Source organism: Camelus bactrianus, chromosome 17, assembly GCF_048773025.1.
Source record: "Camelus bactrianus isolate YW-2024 breed Bactrian camel chromosome 17, ASM4877302v1, whole genome shotgun sequence".
Classification (NCBI taxonomy): Eukaryota; Metazoa; Chordata; class Mammalia; order Artiodactyla; family Camelidae; genus Camelus; species Camelus bactrianus.
The window spans coordinates 35969768-35996272 of NC_133555.1; the positions used below are offsets into that span (position 1 = coordinate 35969768).

Below are 26505 nucleotides of genomic sequence, written 5' to 3' on the forward strand. Positions count from 1 at the left end.
TTAATTCATTTATTTTCATTCTTTGTTATTCAGTAATAAATACCTTTAAGGTTTATGGATTTGCCTTGAACACACCCAATAAGTTTTTAAAAATGCATTGCTTTCATTATTACTATTTCCTAAATAGTTTATAGAATGTTTTAATTTTCTTGAAATAAGTTAACCAAGTTTATTTTTAAAATGTTCAAATCATTTGGTTTATTTTGCTTGCTCATTGTTATTAAAACCCTGTTTCATTGCATCATGGTAAAAAATGTGGCCCAGATTAGTTCAACTTTTAGGGAAGTTATTGTGATTTTCTTAGTAGTCTAGTATGCAGTTGATTTTTTTTTCATTTTTCAGTTTTATTAGGTAGAATTGTTAAAATTTGACTGCACATATACAATATACTGCATATAAATACATATACACAATATACTGCACATATTTTAAAAATTTATATACATGTATGTTCATTGTTTCGAAGAACATTTAGAGCTTTAGCTTTTTATTTTTTTGTGTGATTTCTTTTTAAATTGAGTTATAGTCATTTTACAGTGTTGTGTCAAATTCCAGCGTATAGCACAATTTTTCAGTTGTACATGAACATACATATATTCATTGTCACATTCTCTTTCGCTATGAGCCACCACAAGATCCTGTATATATTTCCCTGTGCTACACAGTACAATCTTGTTTATCTGTTCTACATTTTGAAATCCCAGTCTGTCCCTTCCCACCCCCCCATCCCCCAGATGATTTTTATAGATGTTTCATTCGTCAAAAATAGAGTTGGAGAAGAATTTCCCCCCGCCAGTAAGGGTTTTCAATTTCTCGTGTTACCACGTTTGATGTTATGTTATTGATGAACAGAACTTTATTATGTTACACGGTTGTTGTAATTTTTATCTTTTTTCAACAAAAGGTAACTTCCTTTTTCTGTTTAAAGCTTTTGTCCTGAATTACATCTTTAGAGATTAAAATTGTCAGTTCTACTTTTGCTTGAATATGCTTAATATATTTTTGCCCATCTTTTCTTTCAGCTGCTTTGTGTCACTTTGTTTTAGGTAGGTCTCTATTTAGTAGCATCTGAGTGGATTTTTTTTCTATTCAATATAAGAATCTTTGACTTTTAAAAGTAGAGTTTCTTTTGTGTTCACATTGGTGGTGATAATGGATATGCTTGGTCTTTATTCAGTTATCTTGTTTTGTTCATTGGTTGATTGTCCTCCGCTGCTGCCCAAAGCAGTACTTTCCACAAAGGCAGAAGAGTAGAGAGGGTTCTCCTTCTCTGGATTTTCTTTCTTCTCTCTCTCCCTCCCTCTTTCTCCTTCTTTCTCCAAAGGAAATCGGATTGAAGGGCTAATCATTTTCTTGATTGTCTACCATGTACCCCTAAAAATAATGTTTTGCCTGTGTTGAATTTTATGCAGTATGTACCTCTTGGTATCTGACTTCTTTCACTCAACAATATGTTTATGAGATTCACCATGTGGCTGCGTCCATCCTCATTGCTCTTCATTATTCTGTGTCTCCATCCCACCTTTGATGGCAGTTGGGTGGTTTCCAGTTTGGGCTCTACCCAGCAGTGCTGCTGTCAGCAGGCTCACATGTTCTTTCCTGCTGCATACGTGATGAGGTTTCTAGGGCGCACACCCAGGAGTAGAACTGCAGGTTTGGAGGTAGGCACATTGTCTGCTTTACTAAATGATACCAAACTTTTCCACCGTGCTGGCCCCAGTCCATCTCCCCTAGCAGTGTGTAAATGATCTCATTACCCCATGTCCTTGACAACACTAGCAACGGGGCGGGGTAGGAGTGAGGTGTCCTCATGGACAGTGTGAGGAACATGGGATCCTTGAGGGTGGGGACCTCAATGGAGTGGTGGGGAGGGGTCCCAAGATGTCATTTACTGTGCTGATTGATGAAGACCCGGGCTTGCAAGCTTCTTCGTCCCAGGAAGCCACCTTCTCAGGCCAAAAATGTCTGGTCTTGCTCTACCCATGAGCTGTTCTCTTGAAAATGCAGAACCTGTGGGAAAAAGGAAAAACCCCAGTTGCAGCTCAATCACTCACAGCAGGAATTAGCCATTCCCCATCTCAGAGCCTCAGTTTCCACACTTCCAGGGGGTCCGTGAAAAGGGCTTCATAAAGGATCTTAGACTGGGCACCGGGGGTGCCTCCCAAGCCAGGCACCAGGCACTGTCATAAGCCAGATGCCTGGTGCTATCACAGGCTTAGGGTTAAGCATACAGGGGCATCATCAAGGCCAAGGCTGAGCCTAGGAGACACTGTCACAGGCCAGCCACCAAGTGCTGTCACAGGCTCAGGACTAGGCACCAGAAGCACCATTCCAGAGATGTGCCTGGCAACAGCATCACCTCATGGTCCTGGCAGGGCCTTGCCATGACCACACTGTCTCCTTGGCATCCTGCTGCTGCCCCAGCTGCTACCCTGCATAAACAAACCATGAGTTCTAGAATTCTCGCACAGTGGAGATGCCCTGCCCCACCCTGCCCCCAAGTCCCATTATGAGGGCCAGTGAGAGCCGTGTACCTTCTTGCTATGGCTTGTGGGTCAGGAGATCTTCAGGGCCTTACATCTCCATTTTCTTCTGCCAGAGCTGACAATAGCCTCTATGTTGAAGGTAGGCCTCTGGGAACATGGGAGAGAGGCAGGAGGGATCCGTTTGCCTGGGTGCCTGTGTCAGCCGTCTTCATGCCTGAAGGGCCTCCACTTTTTTGTGTCCTGATGGGTGCATCCTCATGAGACTGAATGGTGTGCCAAGCCTGGGGACCCAGACAGTGGCAAGGCAGTTCCTGTTTGCAGGGTGACCATGAACATGAGGGAAGAGCCTTATTTTAAAAATGGGAACAAACTAACATCCGTGGAATGGATAAGCTTGTTTGGGGGGCACAGTCTAGGAGAACCAGGACTTGTGCTGAGGACAATGTGATACATGGATGACTGCTCACCCCATAAGGCTCATCCACACACCTTTATGTCTCAGCACCCTGTGAAGTGAGCTTTACCAATATCCCCATTTCACAATAGAAACCCAAGTCCCAGAGAACAAAGTGCTTGTGGACCCAGGATTCAATTCCAGTTTTCAATAGACTCTTTGGTGATAAAAAGTTTGGGACCCCATTTGACAGAAGGTCTTCGGGTTCCCACTCTAATCAATCATATATAATTTTGTGGTGACAGCTTTGGTTTGGTTCATCTGCCAGCTGCCCATTCTCCCACTTGGCAGAAAACATGCTGACATGGCATCTGTTAGTAGGGGTGTGTCCCCAAACTTAGGGACTTTATCCTTTTCCACCACTGTGTGACCCTTCTTCCCAGACCAGTGCCTGGTTGAATGAGTGAGTGGATGAATGAGTGCTGTCCTGCTCTGCGCTGCTCTCAGGCATCTGTGACGTTTGGCGGGTGCTGAGGATGTGTGCTGCTCCTCATGGCTGACTGCTGTGCCTGTGATGATGTGGGAGTGGAGGGCTGTGACCTTGGATGGAGGTTACGAGCCAGGACAGGTGTTCCCATCACCACGTGTGAGTGCAGGCGGTGATGTCAGAGTACAGCTTGTGAGTGGGAGTGCTTAGACTCTGGACTCCAAGAAGTGGTAGAGGTGGTCTGCAGTGGAATCTGTTTGAGCCACTGAATGTCCCCAGTAGAATGGAATGGTGTCACTGTGCCTATGATGGGGTTGATCTGAAACACATCATGCCCCGAAATAATCTGTCATGACTCCCTTCAAGTTCAGCTGCTGTACTTGGTGCTGGCATCTCCAGGTGGAATCCTGCAAATCTTGCGTAGGGTTTGGGGAAGGAAATCAGAGTCATCGTTGTCCTGGGTGGGAGTTGTGAAGAATGCTGTTTGCTGAGACTGGGGAACCCACTGAGGGTGTGGAGCACAGAGGCAAAGCCCAAATCTGCCTCCTAGAGCTGTCACTTTTTAAGTGGGGAAGTTCATCCTGCAGGACCTTAGCTCCCCAGGGCCTCAGCTTTGTAAGAAATGAAAGGGCAAGGCTCTGGAAGCCCTCACTGCTCCCAAGGTCTTGACTGGAGAAGGCTGTGATCTGAAACAAGGTACACACAGCATATGAGAAGGGCTGGAAATGTGGCTCCCCATTAGGGGAGACGGAAAGTAGGACAGCAAGCCACTGGGTAGAGATATGGGCAAGAATGGAGCAATGAGAGGCCGAGGCAGACAAAACTCCATGGAAATGTTGGGGCTTGTGCTGGTGCCTGTGGATCCCTGTGGGGAGCCATTGGTTGAGGGTAAAGATGACCAGCCGTGGACGTGTGTGGCAAGGGAACCCGCGATCCACATCTAAAGGTAGTACCAGGAGCCCTGGGGCATGGCGGAACAAGCCCAGTCATCAATGGTTTGTGATCCTCTTGAGGGATTTCCATGAGTCAGGCCCAGGAGATATTTCTGCTCATGTGTATTGGTTGCAATAGATTATTAGCCTTGTCTGTTTATTGTCGGGCCCCTCCACCACCACCACAGACCTCCACCCGCACCCCAGATGAGGACAAGCCTTGGTTGCTGCTGCTGAGTCCCTGAAGCTCTGGTTGGCACTGTATGCTGAACTGCCTAGGGGAACACTTTCTGGAACTGTGTCTGCTTGAGACAGTGTAAACACATATCCAATTCCGCCTGCATGAGGGGAGGTCCATGATGACATATAACAACTTCTTGGCCAGCCCAAACTTGACAGTAAGCTCTGCATAAGAAACCTTTTATTTTGTCTTTAATCTTGATTGCCAACCTTTGTGGTAGGATTTCTCTCTTTCCTGTCTTCAGTGATGTTCGGTTATCAAATACCAGTCCAAGATGGTCCAGTTCAAAATAGCAACCTCATGTCCAGTTCGGTGCAGTGTCCCCTCCTCCCACTCCTGCTGTCAGGGCTAGTGAGAGGCAGGGAGGGAACTGACAAGCATCTCTGCTCACTTTCTGGTCTGGTCACAGAGGATGCGCCTCCAGGGGTGGTAGTCTATGAAGGCCGGCCCTGGAGTTGTACAATGTGATGTCGTTGTCCATTGCTTTCTGGCTACAAATGACTAGCAGTCCTGCTCATTGTGCCCCATCACTTAGCCCTTGACTGACAACTCAGCCCTCTGGTGATTCTCTCTTCTCCTTCATTCCCCTAAGTATCTGCTTGTTTAAACAAGGGGAAGGGATGAATCCTGGGTTGGTGACTTGTAACAAGCCTTAGAGGGGTTGTCTGATCCCCATTGTTTGGAGGTTCTCTTCATAGCAGTCTCCTCCTGTCTTTGGTAGCTGTTTTGGGGGTAATGGGAAAAGCCCCTCCCCACATGTGCATATGGAAATCTGAGAGCTGCCCTTTGCTGCTTGAGAGTCTGCAAGGGGCTGGCATGGCCCACCCCCTACCCTTTTCCTAAGGATCCTGGTTCCGGGCCTGTGGTCAGACTAACATCTCCTGCAAGAATGTGAAGGGGAAGCTGGTGGAGGTAGGCAAGTGGCCATGGCAGGTGAGCATCCTGTTCATGGGCATGAACATCTGTGGCGGCTCCATCATCCACCACCAGTGGGTCCTTACAGCTGCACACTGCTTATACAGGTCAGTCAGGGTAGCCAGCCAGTCTCCAGGGCTTTGCTTTCTGGAATGGGAAGCCTTGCTGAATGTGGGGATCTGGGAGTAGGGTCCTGGATGGGTAGCCCTGTGCTTAGCCTGTGTCTTTCCAACCATACCACGTTTGACCTCACTGCTGGTGGTCTGCTCCTACCCATGGCCCTGCAGATCCAAAGACCCCAAAGCATACTCTGTGAAGGTGGGAGTTCAACACATCTCCGAAGATGGCACTGAGCTCTCTGTCACTCACATTGCAATTCATGAGGATTTCAACAACCTCATATCCCAGGACATTGCCCTCCTGAAGCTTGGAGACTCCATCTCCTGGTCCCCCCTCATCCAGCCTGTCTGTCTACCCACCCCCAAACTCAAGCCATCTCTCGGATCCATGTGCTGGGTGATCGGGTGGGCCCGAACAGATACAAAAGGTAAGTAAAGGCAGGCAGAGGTCCCAAGACCCTTGCCTCTTCAGAACACAACTCCACCACGGGCTCCTCTGTCCATTATTTTTTTCACTTTTATTCACTTATTCACTCTATCAGCAAACATTTCCTGAGCACCTACATGTGCTGCATGTCATCCTGATCTCTGTTGATAGAAAGATACACACAGTGTCCTAGTGTAAAACACACGCATGGCTTGTATGGACCTCAGTTCCCAAAGCTAAGTTAAATCCAATGTCAATCTCTCACCTTGCAGCATGGTAGGAAATTAATCCTTGGCTATTAGTGGGATTCCTTGTCTGCAGGTGGAACAAAAGCCATGGTCTCAGGAGGTACCTAGGCATTGGGCAGCCATTGTACACACTTGTTACCTCGAGCACCACTAATTCCTGTCCCCTGTTGTTGCCACCCTGAGGTCCTAGAATTGAGGAGCCTTTGTGGGGTCCTGCCCTCCAGGGGCTGCTCACTCCGGGCTCTAGGGTCTTGACAAGTAGCCATGGAGCAGTGCTCAGCCACTCACCCTCATGGACCCTGATTTATTGGGGTAATCTCTCCTTGGCTTCATTCAGTGCCTGCATGTTGGTCTGAGCCCTTCAGGGGACTTTTGCTTAGAATTTTTACTGAGCTTGGGCTTTTTCAAAAGTCAGGCTGTGGGCTAGGGCCTTTATAAATCACCATCCCAGGAAATGGCTCTGCCTCCCACATTGCGAATCTGGACAACTCCAAGATGGAACTATGCCAAAGAGTGGAAGGGATGATGATGCAGGATCTCTCTTTCTCCAGTGACCCCACAGCCCTCCTACAGTCTTCAGGAGGTGGCTGTCAAGATCATAAACAAGAAGATCTGCCATCAACAGTACAAGTTCCTCTTCTTAAAGGACCAGAAGAAGTTCATCGGGAATGACATGATGTGTGCCGCCTCACAGTGGGGCATGGACATGTGTCAGGTGCGCAGTGTTTGGACCAGGGCAAGAATGGGACTCTGAGAGGTCATGCCTTCCTTTCCACATTGGCACTGGGAGACCTTATGAAAATCTCCTTTCCCTGGGCTTCCGTTTCCCCAATCTGTAAAATAAGGGTGCAAATACTTTTTGCTCCTGTCCATGATAATTAATGATAGTACCTCTCAGGGTATTTGAGCACTTCTGAATGTCAGTCACATGCCCAGATCTGGGCCAGGTGCTGGTAGAACCAGGTTTGCATAAATGGCATCATTCTGTAAGTGTGCTTCTACTTCTTACATCTTCTAGTCAACATCATTTTAAAGATTTATCCATATCAATACATGCAGCTCTGATAGACTAAGTGCTCAATCTACAACGTTCTCTTTTGTGAATATGCCACAATTTATTCATTCTCCTGTTATAAATATTGAGGTAGCTTCTAATTTTTTCATATTGCATACTCAGCTGCTCTGAATAGTCTTACACACACCTCCCTATTTACATGTTCCAGAATTTCTCAACGTGGTACCTGCAAGGAACTGGTGGGTCACAGGCTGTACATACTTTCATCTTTAATCGTCATTGCCAAATTGTCTTCCAAAGTGATTGTATTAATCTATATTCTTACAGCAGTGTTTGAGAATTCCATTGCTCTATGTCCTTGCCAACTTTTGGTATTGTCAGACTGTACAGTGTTTTGCATTCTGCTGAGTGAGAACCAGAGAAATAGTTCCCATTGTGGTTGCGTGTACACGTCCCAGTTACTAATGCAGCTGTGCACCCTTTCCTATGTTTGTTCACAATTCATAATTCTTCTGTGAGTCACCTGTTCAGATATTTTACACATTTTTCTATTGTTTGCCTTTTCATTTTTATTATATTTTTATATTTTGGATACTGATTTTATGTTCATTGTATATATTGTAAATATTTTCTTTCAGTTTTTGATTTACCGTTTCATTTTTGTATATACTGTCCTTTGCTGACAGCAGTTTAGATTTTATTTTAGTCAAACATATATTCATTTTTTTCCTTTTTGGCTTATGCTTATTTAAGAAATCCTTCCTTTTCCTGAGATTATAAAGATATTTCTCTATGTTTTCTTTTTCCTTAAAGATTGGAAATTTTGGTTTCCACATTTAGGTCTTGAATCCACATACATTCATTTTGGGAATGGTATAAATTAGGGATCTATTTTTATTTAATTCCACATATGACCCACCAGTTGTCCTAGTGCCATTCATTGATAAAACCATTTCCTGTGCTGTCACCACTTCTCTCATAAAATCAAATTTCTGTATATACTGGGATTAATTTTCTGAGCTGGACACCTTCATACATTTTTTCATTTTGAAAGCAAATATTTTTTGTGTTTTTTTCAATTGAAGTATAGTTGATTTACAGTACTGTGTTAGTTTCAGGTGTATAGCATAGTGATTCAGTATTTTTGCAGATTATATTCTATTATAGGTTATTACAAGATAAAGGGTATAATTCCCTGTGCTATCTAGTATATCCTTGTTGCTTATCTATTTTACATATAGTACTTAAGCCCATACCCCTAATTTGTCCCTCCATACTTCCCTCTTCCCTCTGGTAACCACAATTTTGTTTTCTATATCTGTGACTCTGTTTTGTATATACATTCATTTGTATTATATTTTAGATTCCACTTACAAGTGGTATCATATAGTATTTGTCTTTCTCTGACTTATCTCACTAAGCATATTTTCTACATCCATCTACATTACTGCAAATGGCAGCATTTCACTCTTTGTTTTATGGCTGAGTAATATTCCATTGTCTATATACCATATCTTCTTAAGCCAGTCATCTGTTGATGGGTATTTGGGTTGCTTCCATGTCTTGGCTATTGTAAATAGTGTTGTTACAAATATTGGGATGCATGTATCTTTTTATTTATTTTTTCATTTTCACTTTTTCTGGATATATACTCAGGAGTGGAATTGCTAGATCATATAGTAGCTCTATTTTTAGTTTCTTAAGGAAATTTCATACTGTTTTGCATAATGGTTGCACCAGTTTACATTCCCAGCAACAGTGTACAAGGTCTCCCTTTTCTCCAACATTTCTAACAACATTTGTTGTTTGTTGATTTTTTTGATGATGGCTATTCTGACAGGTATGAGGTAATACTTCATCGTGGTTTTGATTTACATTTCTTTAATAAATAGCGGTGTTGAGAGTCTCTTCATGTGATTGTTGGCCATCTGTATGTCTTCTTTGGAAAAATATCCATTCAGGTCTTCTGCCCATTTTTGATTGGATTATTTGGTTTTTGATATAGAGTTGTATGAGCTGTTATATATTTTGGATATTAACCCCTTGCCAGTCACATCATTTGCAAATATTTTCTCTCATTCTGTAGGTTGTCTTTTTGTTTTGTCAGTGGTTTCCTTTGCTGTGCAAAGCTTTTAAGTTAAGGCAGGTTTTTATGCAGGAGCATCCCTGTGTAGACTGCATGTACCCAGTGTCTTTGGTGTGAGGGCTGGATTTAACATTGATACCAGCCACATCTTTCCTCAGGGGATGCTGGCTACAGTCACCTTGATAAGGAGTGTGGCAGGTGCTGGAGGAGCTAGAGCCAGTGCAGGGTGTAAGGTGGGACTCCCTCTCTGCTCCCTGGCTATGGCTGCCCTGTCAAGGGTGAGGTCTGCTCCCAAGTTGCTGGAGAGGAAGCACTGAGGGTTGGCCTAGAGCAGGCTCCGTTCCCTTTAAGTGTGTGTTTTCCCTTCTCCCTGCACTGGGGCTTTTGCCCCAAAGGAGGGGACTGCTGAGGTAAGTGGGGCTTGTGCACTTACAGAGGTCTGATGCGCTGCCTGTGTAGACTTCTGGGCTCTGCTCAGATGCAGCCCAAGGTTGGGTCTTTTCTCATTTGGCTGTCCCACATCTAGGGCTATGTGGTGTGCAGTGGGCGGGGTTGGAGTGTTCACTAGGCTGGTAGTGGGGATCATGGTGTTGGTTGTCCTGGTTGGAGGGGCTGTGCTGCCACTGGAGGTCTGGGCTGCCTCTCTGGGCTGTTTGAGTAAGTGCCAACAATGGCCGCTGCTACCTCACCTGGACCAAACCCCAGACCCCTGTGCTGCCTCTGCCTCGCTAGATCGAGTCTTTTCCCAGGACCTGGCTGCCCTAGATCCTGTGCCAAGCTGTGGTGTTGAGTGGGTGAGGCCAGGGTGTTTGCCCAGTTTGAGGCAGTGAGGCAGCAGCCGCCAGAGCCGACTTCTGTCCACTCTGTCTGTTGGTAAGCCAGCACCAGCGCACTCCTCGGGAGTGGAGTCTAGACATCTCCAGCCCGTCTGTTCCAGCGGTTCTCCCAGCAGCCAAGTGGGCTTGTCTCCTCTGTGTAGGACCCTAGTGCTGGGACACCCAGTCTGTGGCTCAACCCACTTACTCCCCTTGGTGAGGTTCTACCCTTGTGGTCTTTCTTTTCCTTTTAGGCCCCTCCCAGGGGCACAGTCCTTACCTGATGCTTTTTTTGTCCATCCTATCTTTCTTGCAGCCTTGGTCATATAGGAGTTCTTCTGCCAGTTTCCATTTAGTTTTTCATGAGAATTGTTCAACATGTAGATATATTTTTGATACGTTTGTGGGGGTAAGTGAACTCCATGACCTCTTACTCTGCCATCTTGATCCCCTTCCCTCTAATACAAGTATTTAAGGTACAGATTTCTCTCTAAATATTGCTTTAGCTTAATGCCACATATTTTAATATGTAGTGTTTTTATAATCATCTATGTCTAAATATTTTATATAATTCCCACTTTTATTTCATTTTGACCTGTGACTTAATTAGAAGTGTATTTTTTTACATTTGCATGTTTGTTTTTGCTGTGGATTTCCAACTCTGTTTCCCTATAGCCATAAAATTCATTCTACAGTGACACCAGTTAGTATATAAAATATGGTGAGACTTGTTAGGTGGCCTGGTATGTAGTTAAATTTTTTAATGTTTATTTCATTATTTTCTATTTCTATTAATTTTTCTTCTGCTTTTCTTGGTTTGATTTGCTTTTCTGTTTCTGTCTTCTTGAGTAAAAAGATTTCCTCTTTCGAGTTTTGTGTTTGAAGTATTTAAAGCCTTGAAATCATCTTTTAATTATTATACTGTGGATGCATCTTTAAATGTTGTACTGTTGTGATTCCATTTACACTATCTTTTTAAAAAAATACTATGTTCTGTGATTGGAAGGAAGTACACATATTTCCTTTAAAAAAAGTAGTATGTAAATGCAGAAATTAGTAAATGGGACTTTTCTGTAATCAAACTACATAGAAGTTTCCACTCTAAGTTGTTTAGTTTATATCCCCAACATTTGTTTCAATACATATATAAAACCTTAAATAAATGTTAGGATTTTGATTTTTTACAAGGACTGTAATATCATTTTATTCTCTAACTTTAAAATTTTTACTTGCAATGTATCTTAGACTATTTCTGTGTCTGTATTTACAAGTATATTCCATTCTCCTTAACTACAGAGTAATAATTCTCTTGTACGGCTATTTCATAATCTATATAACCCTTCAGTAGACATTTGAGCTCATTTCAATATTTTTCTACCATGCTAGAGTAAAAATCCTTGTTCATAAATCTTTGTACATTTGTTCAAGTATTTCTCTAGAATAAATTTTGAGAAGGATAATTACAAGATCAGTTTATGCACATTCAAAATTTTAATAGATACTGATAAATTAGCCCAATGAAAAATTTGTTCCATTATATTAATACCAACAGTATATGAGTGCCTATTTCCCCACATCATCACCAACATTAGGTATTATTTTTATTTTAACTTTTGTCTTTTTGGTAGGATAAAACATTTATTTTTGCTCTGATGGAATAAAATTGAGCAATTTTGTAAATTGCTTGTGTAACAGGACGCTAAATAGGAAGTATTAACAAAGGCATCCAGATACACCATCTGTCAGGATTCAGAGTTGTGTGACTGACATTTCACTACATGTGTGTATCAAAGGGTCAAAAAAGGTAGAATGGAGGTGATTTTGTGAGAGCTTCTCTGGAGAGAGCAGCTGCTCCTGTGCTCTTACCCCTTCCCCTGTAAGGGGCTGGGTGAGAGCTGCCTATTCTCCTGGGAGGGATTTCAGCAGGATCACTCAGAGAGTACAAGGCGTGCCTCCTGAAGTCAGGGGACAGTCAGCTGTAAATCTCCCCCAGGCTGAGAGACCAGGAACTGCCCAGAGGTAGGCTGGTTCTCCTGCCTCTTTACTCCCCTGCTTTACCTTGGTAGGTTCACAAGACAGGCCAGCAAGGTGGGGTAAGAGGAGCGGGAGCTGAAGGAAGGGAAGAGGAGAGAACAGAGCCTGCTTCCTCATTCCCAAGCCTCTTGATGCCAAAAGCCCTAGACAGCAGTAGGGGGAAGTGTAACTTTAAATCAAGTCTAGCTTTGTGATTATTACATGGATAAGGATATTCTGATTTCTGAACTGAGATGTTTATGTGACAGTGTAATCATAGTAATTATGATTACATTAATCATCTGAGCAAAACATTCTGACTGTGCCCAAGTTTTTACCCAGGGTCAGGGAAAGAACTCACCCCTTAAATACATTTTAAAGGGACAAAGGGGATTCAGATGAAGGTGCTTGCTGCGTTCAGTAGACCATTTATACTTTTCCCTGTCCTTTGCCCATGTTTTTCTATTAAACTACTTTTCTTTTTATGGACTTGTGAAAACTGTGGCTATTATATGCTCTAGTAATTACTGGTAAAGGAACATCATGTCTTTTTCAACGTAATTTTAAGTGGTTCATAAATATGTGTATACACACATACGTATGGAAGAGAGAGAAGATAAAACAAATATGGTTAAACATTAAGTTAGTGAACCTGGGTAAAAATATCATATTTGCAGCTTTTCTGTAAGTCTTAAATTATTTCAAAATAAAAAGTTATCAAAAAAAAAAAACCTTTGGGAACCAAAAGTTTTAATCCTTTGTAAAACGCATTACAGTATTTTACCCTACTTGTGCATCATTTACCATTTTTTGGTGTGGATTTTTTACCATAGAGTTAATTAAAATTTTGATATGTTCATATTTATCATTATTTCTCTTGATGACTGTAGTTTTTATGCAGTGCTTAGAAATACCTTTCCCATCCTAGGATTATAAAATTCTTTACTCATATATGTTCTTCATTCTTTTCCTTAAGTATTTAAATTTTGATTCATCTGGAGGGGTGTGAGAGGAAACCAGTTTCATTTTTCTCCAAATGTAGTCAGTTATATAAACAATTTTTATTGAATACTTACAGGGGTTTTTTTTAGCGATGAATTAAGAAATGCCCTGCTTATTATATTCTACATTCTCATCTTATTTTGGTCTATTTCTGCCCTTTGCAGTCTCATTCCTATGCCACCACCACTCTTCTTAAATTATTGTAACTTTCTAATTCCTTTTCGTATGTGGTAAGGCAAGTCCTCCTTCATTATTCTTCTTTTAAAGAATTTACCAGGCTGTTCTCCCATGTTCATTCTAATTGAACAATCTTTGTCTCGAGATATTTTCTGATTTTGTTTTTGATTTCACCGTTGACCTGTTTGCTTTTTAGTGGCATTGTTGTTTAGTCTCCAGATGTTCATTTTTTTCCTGTTTGTCGTTTGAACAATCTTAGTATCATGTTTTAAAAAAATCATGTGGTGATTTTGGTGGGAATTAATAGATTGATTTAGGGAAAATAGATTCTATTTTGCTCTATTTCTTTATGCCCCTAGAGCAGGAGTTTATAGCTTTCTCCATATAGTGACTGCATGCTGCTTCTTAACTTTATTCCTAGGTGTTTTAAATTCTCTCTCTATTATGAGCAGTATGGCTATTTTTTTTCAGTGTATTTTCTGTTTGTATTATGTATTGATTTTTTGTGTATTTACTTTATAATAAGCAACCTTCTTGGATGTAGTGGATTCTCTTTAATTTTGTAGGCCCAGAGACATATCATCTGCAAACAATGATAAATTTGGCTCCTACTTTTCAATATATATGCCTCCTATTTCTTTTTCTTGTTTATCGCAATATCAAGAATCATATTCCAGAACAATTACTCTGTCTTTCCAGGAGACACTGTGCTAACTTGTTTTAGGTATGTCTCTTGTAAACAGTGTAATGCTGAATACTATATTTTCCAACATATTTGGGAGGCTTTCCTTTAATCTGTTTACCAAGAAGAATGTTTTCTTAACCCCTCACTTTACGTATTGGTTTGATTTTTTTTTCCACTCCACTTTTCCCCTGTACTGGTTTAGAAGTTGTCATATCTCAGTGTCATTCTGCTGCTGGTCACCTGATATTTTCCACACATGCATTTAAACTTGACTTAATATCTAGACTTAATCAGGTCTACAGTTTCCTCCTTAGCAGGACAAGAACCTTCCTTCCTTTTCTCTTGCTTCACTTCCATCCCCCAGACTCATCCTCTTGTTGAAAACATCTGGGCGTTCAGCTCGCTCACTGAACCCTTTTGTTATATCCAAGAGTTTTCAGTTGGCTCTCTTGGGCTTTCCAGGTGTATACCCATGTAGGAGCTGCAGTTCATGATGATTTTGCCTCTTTAATTTTCATGATTTTTATTTTTTTCATTATTTTGGGTACCACTCCCCCAAAACAACCTGGAATTGTAGCTCTGCTTTTCCTTGTTGCTGACCTTCCTCGGAGTGCTTCCCACACTTCGCCACGAAGCTCAGCGCTGATGTGGCACGTCATCTGTCAGGGAGAGAGCCGTTCCTTTCAGTTCCACTGCGGCATTTGATTTTGGGAAAGAATGCCTTGCTTCATAAAATGTGTTCTCTGCAGCTATCAAGATGACTCTACTCTTTAACTCAATGTGCTGAGTTGGTTCCATGAACAGATTCCTCATGTCCATTTACCCTGCCAGCCAGGATCGGCCCTCCCTGGTCATGGTATGCTTTGATTTCATTCATCTGTTGAATTCAGATTAATGATACCTTTTTTAAGAACATGTTTAATTTATTTGTTCATCCAGCAGACACCCTGTTCTGGGCCCTAGGCCAGGCACAGGATAGTGCTGGTGCACGGCCCAGGAGAGGTACTGGCCCAGGAACAGCAGTCCTGTGAGACACGATCCAAGCAACCTTTGCGTTCTGTTTTGTTTTCCTCCAGTGAAGCTGGGCTCCATTTAAGGTGTGTTGAGGAAGGCACCCCCTTTGTTAAGTTGCAGAATTGGGACTGTGCTTCACTTAGAAGCTTAGTCTGTGCTCTGGAACATTTGATATAACATAAATTATCTGCTCCTTGAACGCTGGATGGAAGTTGCCTGTGAAACCCTATAGGCCTGTCTTCCTTTGAAGGGGTAGTTCTTGGGCAATATTTTAATCTGTTTTGTCCATGGTTATTGGCCTTATGGTTTGTGTCTTCTTGGACATTATTCATTTCAGCCAGAATTTAAATCCATAAAGAGGGAGTTATAAACATTCTTCAGATTCTGAGAAAGCGTATTTTCCCTGGATGTGATTCTAGTCTCTTTTCTACTCATACCACAAAGTATTTGCATTTTCCTTCTCTTTCAGTTTTTCTTGGTAGGACTTAGAAGGTGCTTATCTATCCTGTTACTGATTTTTTTTTCCTCAAGTCTATGGTTTTTCTGTTTTCTAATGCATGACATCTGCTTTGTGTCTTTATTCTTTTTCAAGCATCTTCAGCTGAATGTGCAGTGATAAATAATTGATAATAAAAATAATTTATTTTCATTCTTTCTTGTTTGATATTAAAAGTATTTAGACCAAGACTCTTCTGTGTGCAATTCAGGCGCATATCCCATGGGCTCTGCAATATATGGAATTCTTACTTTCTACACTCTAGCTGTAGATTTTAATTTTGTTTTTCCTTAACATTTTTGAAAGTTATTTTTTTTTCTGTTGATGAGGTGGTTCACATTTTGTTATTGGGTTCTGGTTTTATTTCACTGTGGTAAGAGAATGTCCACATAGGAGACCTTTCTCTCTCTCTTCTATTTTCTCTCCCTCTCTCTCTCAGTTCTCTTTTTCTCTGGATTCCCAGAGTCCAGTCAACCATATCTCTCAGGTAAAGACCTACACACTGTCATTACTATCTTGATTATCACTGGCTTGATTTTCCCCTTCATCTTCCATTATCTCTCCCTACAAAAGGCACCTACTGAAATCTGTTTAGTAGATAGCTTTAAAGATGTCTGTGTCTTTGAAAAATACATAGTGTTGCTATATGTGTATTTTAATTTGCATAAATGATATTGTGCTACATTCCCCTACTGTATTTGTTTGTTGTGGAATCTCAGTTTGTTAAAGAATTCACATTAAACGGTTTTATTCTTTCAAGTCATCACCCCCACATGCCCTATGTCAAATCTTCCTCTGTTCTCCAAACATCATTTTGGGCAAAGCCCATTATTTTCAGTTAGTTTCAGTTATTAAATACCTTGTCATATTATAAGTCTCTATTTAAAAATGGATTTGATTTAAACTGCACCAAGCCCCACTCCATCTCCTTCCTCTGGTACTCCTGGAGCATGGGGGTCTGGGCACTGGGAGCTGGCAACTGGGTAATCGCCTATACATGGAAACCCTCAGATCTCCCTCAATTCTCTTTCTCTGCTTGCTGATTTTCAGGATTTCCCTAGATATGCTAAACATTGATCTCTGGTTGGTTTTAGACAGAGCAAGTGCCCTATCTTAATTCATCATCTATCTTCAATGAGATCTGGTGTCCTTCACAGAACAGATAGTTTTAATTATGATGTAATTAAGACTAACACATATGCCCTCTTGAGGTTTGTGGGTTTCGATCTTATTTTAAAACATAGGCTTCATCCCAAGTCATACAGTCATGGCCCTGTGTTTTTAATTAGCTTGTCTTTCTAACTTTTCACATTTTGAGTTTTATTTCCTCTGGAGTTTTGTTATGGTTGGAATCAACTTCACTTTTCTCCATCACTTTCCCTACCATCTATAACAGAGACCTCCTTTCCCATAGACATTACCCTTTCTGGGGCAAGTCTCCTCACCTGAAGGCATCAGGCTGGCTTTCTATTGCCCCATTGGTCTGTTTTTCTGTTACTATGCTAATATCATGGTTTCTATAATTATAGCTTGGAAATATTTCTAACTCTCTGGTTAGATGTATCTCAAGCCCCCAGCCTCTCCAATTTACTCTTTTTTTCTCTCAAACCTGTCATAGAATTCATGGACTTTTTTTTTTTTAACCTTCTGTAAACATTTATTCTACTTCAAGTAACAAAGCTATGAAGTTCCAAGAATTCATGGACTATTATTATCCTTCAATATCAGTTCTAGAATCAGACTGTCAGGGTCCTGAAAAAATCCTGCTGGAATTGCTTGAACTTTAGAGGTCAACGTAAGGAGAACTGACATTGTTATGATTTTTGATTGTTCTATCCTCTATTGAATAGATAAAAGAATATTTATAAAATATGTGTGGAGAATAAAGAATAGTACAACCAACACCCATACCTTCACCACCAAGCCTACAAAATAGTGCATTACCAGAAACTTCGTGGCTTCCATGTGATAGTTTCCAAATCTTAAACTGTGAAGGCTCTGATGCAGCTCTTGGTTTTCCTGCTGGCTGGCATCTGCTCCTGGTGCCTCAACTTCCCTGTGTGCAGGGTGATGTTTTAAGAGTGAGGACATGTTCCGTAGAGTGTTCTTTGTCAGGGTTTGCTAAAGTGTGGCTTGAAAAGTGGGTTCCTTCAGACAGAATCTATATTTGCTTCTGCCAGATACCTGGGCACAAGACCAACCCAGGACCGCTTTAAGTGACGTTCCTGGCTGGGTTTTTGAACCACCCAGACAATGTGAATTCAAGTTGCAAGTTCACATGAGGGCAGGTTCTCAGTTTATCCTCACTTGGAAGGTGTGGTCCTTTTTGGGAGGTTTAGCTTTTTGTAGATTTCCTCTTAGGCTTCCCTCCTTGGGCAGGCCCTGGATTTTGCCTTTTGTCTCCTGCACTCATGAATGAGGCTGTGAAAACCAAAGCTCAGTTTCACTAGGTTTGGCCAATGGCTCTGGGGCAAAAGCCATCTTCTGGGCTTTGCTGACAGCTCTCTGGGTTTCAGCCCTTCCTTGGGTTTTGGACTCTGAGGAGTCTTTATATTCTTGCCAGCTCACCCATGCATTTAAAATGATAATTAAAAAAAAAAAACTCACATGTTTAGTTATCTTCAACAAGATGGGATAGAGATCTAGTCTTCTATACTGCAGGAAGCCAAATGCTGAGAATTGACATTTTTACATTGTTTTAAATTGCCTCCTCTAAGAACAACGGTGTATCTGTACATTCATGTAGGTCTTCCTTTATGTTCTTAGGTATAATTTTATCATTTTTCCCTTACATGTCTATGCAGTCTTCATAGATTATGTCCTATAAATCTTGGTTTACATTAAAATACATATATATAGAGAGAGACAGAGAGAGAGACAGAGAGAGGAAAGGAAGGTGCAAGCTGTTTTTCTGATTTTTTAAAACTTTTCAGCAACACAGAAGAGTTTAAGTAAGTTTTAAAAAAATCATAAACCCACCACCAACAGAAATATCAGCTATTACCTTTTGACGTATGCTGTTGTAAATATTATTCTCATACCTGCTTTGTACAAAAAGAGCTGGGGGCAAGGTTACATTTCAAATAGCTCATTCTGCAAGCAGGATTGTAGGAAGGAAGAAAGTCAAGAGCAACACCTTGGAGGCCCACCAAGATTTAAAGGGAGGGCAGAGGAGGGGACCAGGGTTACGGTCAGAGAGTTAGCAGGAGAATGAAGAGAGAGGTCAGTGTGATCCTGAGCGTAGGCCCCATGCAGTGCTTCCATGTCATAGAGCAGGTTCATAGCCTCATTATCAGGGACAGCATGGGCCTAACACAGCTCATGCTAAGGATATGGCTGAGGAAAGGACAAGCTTGTTTATCCAAGACCTGCAGGGAGGCTCTCCTGCTGCCTCCCTTATGCCTTCCTCCCTCTCTCCCTCCCTCCGCAGGGTAAATCTGGCAATTCCCTTGTCTGCCAAGTGAACAAAACCTGGATTCAAATGGGGGTGATGAGCTGGAGCTTTAGCTGCAACCAGCACCGCTTCCCGGGCCTCTACACCAGCACCTCCCACTTCACTAAATGGATCAAGAAGCAGATCAGTGACGTGAGGTTCGTCAGTAGGGCTGGGCCCGCCTTCCTGAGCCCAGTCTTCCTCACCAGCTGCATTCTGCTGCTCTCCTTGGGCTCCCTGTGGCTCCTGTGAGTGATGTTTCCAGGGCAGTCCCCCAGGAGGCTGTTTCTTCTTCTCTGTCCATCTGCAGGAGAAGTGGAGACTGGCAGAGCACAGGACATCAGGCAGAGTACCCTGGGGGAGGGTCCCAGAGCCACTGTTTTTTTATAGTTCAATGAAGATGCTCTTGAACTTTGTACCACTGAAGTCATCGTTCTTGACTTTGGCCAGACCCTTCAAAGCCTCCCCACCCCCAAGAGACCTGGCTGTCCTCTCAAGGGAAGCCTCCCTGACAGTATTCCTTGTACTTGTGCTCAATGTGTTCCCCTTTCTGGGCTACAGTTTCCTCTTCAGCCAAACATAGAGCTGGATTCTGTGATCCCCACTCTCTGCTTAGTCATCCCAGTACTCCAGCAATCCCCAGGCCCCCATGGCCCTTCCTTGGGTCTCTGACCAATGGTTTCCCTCAGGTCTTACTGTGAGGGTTGGCCTCTTCCCACGAAACTCACAATGACCAGACCTGCACTTGTGGACCGGAACATGTGGGCCTCTCCCAACCCCTCATATCACCTACAGATCCTGACTGATTCCTCTTCCATCCTTGGCAGGGGTGGGTGATGATAAGGGGCAGGGAGGAGCAAGGCAGAGTACTTGGTTGGGTGACTGTGTGAGGTGACTGCATCCTCAGCTCCTGAGCTGCTTCAGTGGCCTCCATCAGACTCTGAAGAGCAAGGACAAGCCCAAGCTAGCCAGACTGTGAGGGCAGAGCCCTGCTAACGGTGTGAAAGGTAGCGTGGGGGCCCCTCAGACCTGGTGGGCCTCAGGTTCACAGTGGCTACGGGCTCCAGAGGGTGGTGGATATGGCTTGCAGGCGATTGGAGCACTGAATGACCAGCCCTAGTGTCGTTCCCAAGACAGCAGGCCCTGGCAAAAGTTAGATTGTCCTGACTTGATTTAACTTTCACCCTTTTATTAGGCTAGAATTTTAACAACTTTGAACCAAAGCTTTTCACAGGATTTCCCCACACTACTTTTTAATTGTATTATCCATCTGTGTCACTGAGCCATCAAAATGTTCCCCCAGTTCCAACATACAAAGTGGCCTTCTGCTCCCAAAAGGGCCCAATGGTTATCATCACACATTCTTTGTGAATGGAAACCTCACCTGCGCCATCTTTCCCAAGAAGGTGGATCTGTAAGGGAAGTGTATTTGCTGAATGGACGCTGAGGGAGACGCTGCTTAAAATTTTGCACTCTTGAAAAATCACTATCGAAAACATATCAATGTGCTTAATTTCAGTGCCCTGGGGCAAGGCCCCACTGTAGTCATCAGGTTGGAAGGCAATTGGGGCCGCCTGGAAATCCTGGATGTCAGCCCCTGGGGTTGGGCTTTCCTCTCATCCAGTAGGGATGGAAATGGGCTGCCGGAGGAGGAGGTGCAGGAACCAGCCGTGGTGAGGTTAAGGGTCTCCAGGAAACTGCTTTGCCAGGCCGACTGAGAGAGACGGGGTTCCAGGAGGGGAGAGGGCTGGCCAGAAGCCAGGCAGTCATGGGCGCCATCAAGCCACACACGAGTCCAGCCGGCCTGAAGGCGGCCCTGACACCGGAAGCACCATCGCGGGGGGTCACTGGGGGGGGGGGCGCTGCGCGGGCGGGACCGGGAGCGCCAGGGCCCACCACACCACAGAAGCCGTCGCCGGCCGCCAGTGGGGGGCGCCGTCGTGGAGCGGGTCCCAGGAGCGCCGTCGCAAGAGGAGCGGCGCGGTTGCTGCTTCCCGCGGATGGAACCCCGGTGTGGGCCGCGGGCCGGCAGGCCCAGTCCCCAGCACCCTCAGACACCCGCCCGGGCCCGGGCCCTCGCCCTCGCGCACGCCGGCCTCCTGCTGCTGCTGCTGCCGCCGCCGCCGTCCGCGGGTGAGCCCCGCCCCCGGCCCTCCGCGCTCAGGCCCGGCCTGCACCTCTGATCCTCTCTGCGTCCTTCCACAGGTTGCCTGGGCGCTGGCCAAGCGTCGGGGGCACTGTCCATGGCTGCCCCCGCCAAACCTGACGCCCCTTGTGCTCCCAATGCCACCTGTCGCTCGGGCGGGCATCGCCTCCGCCGGCAGGCCTCCACCAGCCCGCCGCCCACGACCAGCCCGCCGCCCACGACCAGTCCCTCGCCCACGGCCAGCCCGCCGCCCACGACCAGTCCCTCGCCCACGGCCAGCCCGCCGCCCACGACCAGCCCCCAGCCCAGGACCAGCCCGCCGCCCACGGCCAGCCCGCCGCCCACGACCACACCACAGGCCAAGACGACCCTGCAGTACAGTGCTTCTAAAGCTGCTGACGACGACTTACTTCCTGGTGGGTACTGTGCCCTCCACGCGGGAGGAAGGTGCCCAAGCAGTCCTGAGGCTCTTAAGGGGCGGAGGAAGAGGGGGCAGGGAGAGTGAGAGAAGACCTTCCTTTTACCAGTGTTTAAGAGTACCTTTGTGGGCCAGGCCTCTCATCCTGGTGAGTTAGGAGGCAAGGAAGGTGGAAGGAGCCTGGGGTGGGCCGCATGGTCCTGCCTCCCTGAATGGCCTGTGGGGCCGGCGCCTCTCAGCACGCGCCAGGCCCTGACCCAGGCTCCCAGCCAAGGCCTTTGGGGATCTCCAGCATAGCTTTCAGGGAGCCTTCCCTTTGGGTGTCTCGGGGGCACACCCACAAGATGTTCTCTCCAGCAGTGGCTTTAACGCATGTTTAAGTAAGGTCCACATAAATATTTCTCATCCTGGAACTCAGTGCACACAATTTAACTGCCCCAGAAAGTCTCTCACACACAACCCAGCATCACTCTGCTGTGTGTGCTGCTGTTCCCTCTCCTGTGTTAGCCTTTACAGCTGCTAGTCGTGGTGCCCCTGGTGCTACTGATCTCACAATCCGCTAATCCATTTGCAACACCTAGGAGTGGGGCTGCTGTGACGTTGTATATGTGCATCTTCAGTTTAAATAACGTTTCCATAAAAGCTTTTCCAAAGTGGCTGCACCCATTGACACCCCCACCAGCAGTGAGTGAGCAGTCTGGGGCCGTGATCCTCACCAACACTTGGTATCAGGGACATTTAATTTCACCTGGCAGGTGGCGGTGAGCAGAACCTCACTGTGATTTGAGTCCGTACTTCCCCGAGGACTAACGGGGCTGAGCATTTTCTGTGTTCATTTGCTGCTAGGGTTTCATCCTTAGAGGTGTGTGTTTGTGCACATTGCCCAGTTTTCCCTCTTAGGTCATCTGCCTTTCCTTTCACTGAGGAGGAGGATCTTAGAGGGGGAGGGATCTGCGTTGGCTGAAGTAGGGGAACCAGATGGAAACACAGATGAGTTTGTGAGGGGCCTGGCCAAAGTTGAGATCTGCTCAGCCAGGACACAGGGGCCAGTGGCACACCAGGCTGGTCTACTGGGAAGGCCCTGAGGCCTGGTCTGTGGGATCAGGGAGAGAAGGATACCTGGGGAGTGCTGAGGCCCTTCCGAGGCTGGAGACCCCCATCCTCACATGGACAGCATCATTATGTGATGACCAGTGGTGAGGGAGAATCACTGGATGGGTGCGGGCCAGTGGCTAGCTAGGTGGGAGATTGGGCTGAGGGGGAGGGGAGGAGGGAGAGGTGCTATGGAGTGTGGCTGGAAAGGCCCATTCCTCATCAGACTCCTTTTGCTTTCCTCCTCAGCCTGTGGCTTCTCCTATGAGTTGGACCCCACCCTCAGGGATCCGGAGGCCATGGCTCGGCGGTGGCCATGGATGGTCAGTGTGCGGGCCAATGGCATACACGTCTGTGCAGGCACCCTCATTGCCTCCCACTGGGTGCTGACTGTGGCCCACTGCATGACCCAGTGAGTCGGGGCCTAGATGGGTGGCTGGAAAGACATTTGGAGCCACTGGGGCCCCAGTCATCCTGCCGGCTGGCCTATCAGTCCTCTGCAGAACCCCATAGTCCCAGCCCCCCTCACCCCAGCTCCAAGCAGGTGGGGGCTGAGCCCTGCACATTCCTTGCTGGGAGCCGGAAACTTGCTCCCCTCTCCTGGCCCCCCAGTCCTGTGCAGTTGTTCCACAGATCAGAAGCGGAGGCTTGCAACCCACTGTCTAGGCCTCCTTCTATCCACGGAAAGAAGGTCCATATTCTTTTGTTCCACACCCTTTGCTTCACTTATTCCTTCCTTCCTTCATTCAACCAACAGCTTGACACTCTTTGAAGCCAGGCCCTGGCCTGAGCACTGGAGGCAAAAGGGGGCTGCACCACTCCTCTCGGGTTGCTGGGGAAAACAGACAAGAAGATAGATGCTCACAGAGGAGTCTGGTCTATGGGGGACAAGAGAGCGGGCATATTCATGTTCTGGGGCCAGGGAGTGGCCTGAGAGCCACATCTGTGTTGGCCATGAGGGCTGGCCAGTGGAGAAGCATGCTCCAAGCCTAAGGGTCGACATAGAGACTCCAGGGGCACTAAGAAGGGAGACCAGGAGGCAAGGCATGGCTGATGGATTGCACAGGACCTCTATCACTTCCAGGGCCCAGCATGGGATGCTGGACAGAGTCCAGAGTTTGGAACCAGAGACAGCTGGGTCCACGTCCCAGCTCCACTACCTCTTAGCTATGTAGCCTTGAACTTGTCACTTGAGCTCCAGTTTCCCTCTCCATAAAATGAAGGGTTTTTGTGAGGACTGGACCACGCAGTGTGTGTGCAGAGCCCTGTTCACATCTGTTGTGAGGAGTGGGCTCAAGGGGCTTGAAGCAGGTGGGTGGCCTGCCTGGATTAGCTCAGAGTGCAACTGTGGGGTGAAAGGTAGGGGGTGCAGGCTGGGGTGGGGTTCCTGGAGCTGATGGCAGGCTCCCCTCCCTGTTCCCCTAGGAGTGATGTTACCTACTCAGTGCGGGCGGGAAGTCCGCAGATTGACCAGGTATCGAAAACTACTGTCGACGTGCTGGCACAGCAGGTCATCATGAACCGCCATTACCGGTCCCATCGGTACTGGTCCTGGATTGGCCGGGCCAATGACATTGCCCTCCTTAAGCTTGAGCGACCACTCAAGTACAACAAGTATGTCTGGCCCATCTGCCTGCCTGGCTTGGACTATGAGGTGAAGGACCACACCCTCTGCACCGTGACAGGCTGGGGACTCCCCAGGCTTGACGGTGAGTCGGAGCCTTCCCACAGCAGGGTGGGTGGTGTGAGAGAGGAGTTGGGTGCAGGCCCAGGTCTACCGTGAATGGGTGTTTCTGCGACACCTTCCCTAGGGAGTCCACTGCCCCCTCACTTCCTGTCAGACTCTCATATCTGAGGTCTCTTTCCCCCTGAGAATCTCAGCAGTGAATGCATTGTGGCCATTCAGACCTTAAGGGGCCCAAATTGCCCTTGAACCTTCAGGCCCACGCCAGGGCACGTAGACAGGACTTCCTTGAAGGCAGAGGGGGCACAGAGTAATATTTTGCTGTCTGCATACAATCCCAGGGCATCCATGTCATGAAGCAGAACACGCAAGGTGAGAGGAGCAGGGTTCTGTGTCTGTAAAAAGCTCCCCAGATCCCCCTCGTGGCTGGCTAAGGGCAGTGTGCACCCAGAAGATGGATGTCAGTGAGGGTCTACTCAGCTCCCTCCCCTATCAGTGGCCCTCAATCCCTCATTATCCTGATTTAGGAGCAAGGACCAAAGAGCAAGGAGTGTTGTCCCAGGGTCATCCAAGAGTTCATTTCCTTATGAGCTCCAAGAATGTCCATCCCCTTCAGGGAGTCCCTTTCCCTTTCCCACAAAAGAGGTGCCCTTCCCTGTGGCCTCGTGGTGCCAACTTGCCTGAAAAAGCCCACAGGGGCTCCAGCCTGGGGCAGCTTTTTGTCTTCCTTGCCATGGCCTGTCTGGGGAATGGCTGGGAACAGTCTGAAGCCTTCCGTCCTCCAGGAGCTCAGACTAGGGACAGACACACTTGGGAGAATGGGGAGGGGAGTGAGGAGTGCCTGAGAGCCACAGAGGGGGGTCTGGGGAAGCTTAGGGACAGAAGAGACCTTTGGGGAAGATTTGAAGAAAAGGCAGGGTTTGGACCTGAGATGGGCTTGGTAGGCATTTGGGATAGAAGGAATGCAGAAGCCAAGATGCTGAGATCAGAATGGACTCAATGGACGTGAGACCAGGTCTAGCAAGGCCAGAGCATTGGTAGTCTGCTCCAGGGTCTCTATATTGAGGGGCCCTTGGGAAGTGTCAGCTGGAATAGTGGGTGGGCTAAGCCTGGAGAGATCTCCAGGACTGCTGTGTGGCAAGGAAAAGAGGCTGGAGGAGTGGTGAGGGAGGATGGACACGAGGCTGTGGGCAGGAAAGAAACCGCCAAGCCTGAATGGGGCCCCTGTCCCACAGGTGTATGGCCCCAGTTCCGGACCATTCAGGAGAAGGAAGTCACCATCCTGAACAGCACAGAGTGTGACAGCCTCTACCACAGGTTCTCCAAAATCCCCTCTCTGATTCAGATCATCAACTCCCAGATGATTTGTGCAAAGGACGTCGACAGGGAGCAGTTCTGCTATGTGAGCACCTCTCCTACTCGCTCACTTGCCTCCAAGGGCACCTGGCCAGGAGTGGGATGGGGCACAGGGGAGACAGGACCTGAAGGGAGAGGGAACAGAAAGTGGAGGGTTGGGGATGAGCAGGGGTGACCGAAGGGGAAGATGGGAAGATGGGGGAGGGAGATGGGATGAGGGATGGAGACTGGGAGGAAAGAGAGGGGGGTTGGGGTCAGAGTGATGGGGATTGGGGATGGAGGTTGGTGATGAGGGAGAAGGATGGGGGTAGGTGGGAAGGTGGAGGGTGGGTGTTAAAGAGATGGTGGGTGGAGGACTGGGAGAGAGATGGGAGATGGAGCCCTTGGAGGAAGGTCTCCTGGGTCAGGACCTCAAGGGCACCTCCTCTCAGCTGTGTGACACTAGGGGACTGTGGGGAAGGTCCTGTGTGAGGGTTCCCTGCTTGTCCCTGAGCTGGATCAAGTCTCCCTTGGACCACATCTAGCCTCCCTGACCCTTTTTGTTCCCCAACCCCTCCCCACAGGAATTAAGTGGTGAGCCCTTGGCCTGTCCTGTGGAGAGAATATGGTACCTGGTGGGAATGGTGAGCTGGGGCCCAGGCTGCAAGAAGACCGAGTTCCCACCCGTCTATCTACACATCTCCTCCTACCAGCAGTGGATCTGGGAGCGCCTCAATGGGCAGACTCTGCCAGCCCCGTCCAGGGTCCTACTCGTGGCACTCTTGCTGCCCCTCAGCCTCCTTGCTGTCCTCTGACACTCTCTTTCTGTTCCTGGGTGAGCCCCC

At 46.3% G+C, this 26505-nt stretch overlaps 2 protein-coding genes across 2 annotated transcripts; both read left to right on the forward strand.

The window, feature by feature from the left end:
- Positions 1 to 1006: 1006 nt before the first annotated feature.
- On the forward strand, positions 1007 to 19845 carry LOC123618395 (putative serine protease 46). The gene is made up of 5 exons (XM_074345037.1): positions 1007 to 2625; positions 5385 to 5562; positions 5743 to 6002; positions 6801 to 6964; positions 18983 to 19845. Exons 1-5 carry the CDS (start codon positions 2544 to 2546, stop codon positions 19235 to 19237), a joined length of 939 nt encoding a protein of 312 aa, XP_074201138.1. The 5' UTR covers positions 1007 to 2543; the 3' UTR covers positions 19238 to 19845.
- A 722-nt stretch (positions 19846 to 20567) lies between these two features.
- Positions 20568 to 26475, forward strand: LOC105072954 (serine protease 50). Its single transcript, XM_074345036.1, has 6 exons — positions 20568 to 21118; positions 21191 to 21547; positions 22891 to 23053; positions 24067 to 24350; positions 25561 to 25727; positions 26245 to 26475. Exons 1-6 carry the CDS (start codon positions 20986 to 20988, stop codon positions 26473 to 26475), a joined length of 1335 nt encoding a protein of 444 aa, XP_074201137.1. The 5' UTR covers positions 20568 to 20985.
- The last annotated feature ends 30 nt before the right edge of the window (positions 26476 to 26505 follow it).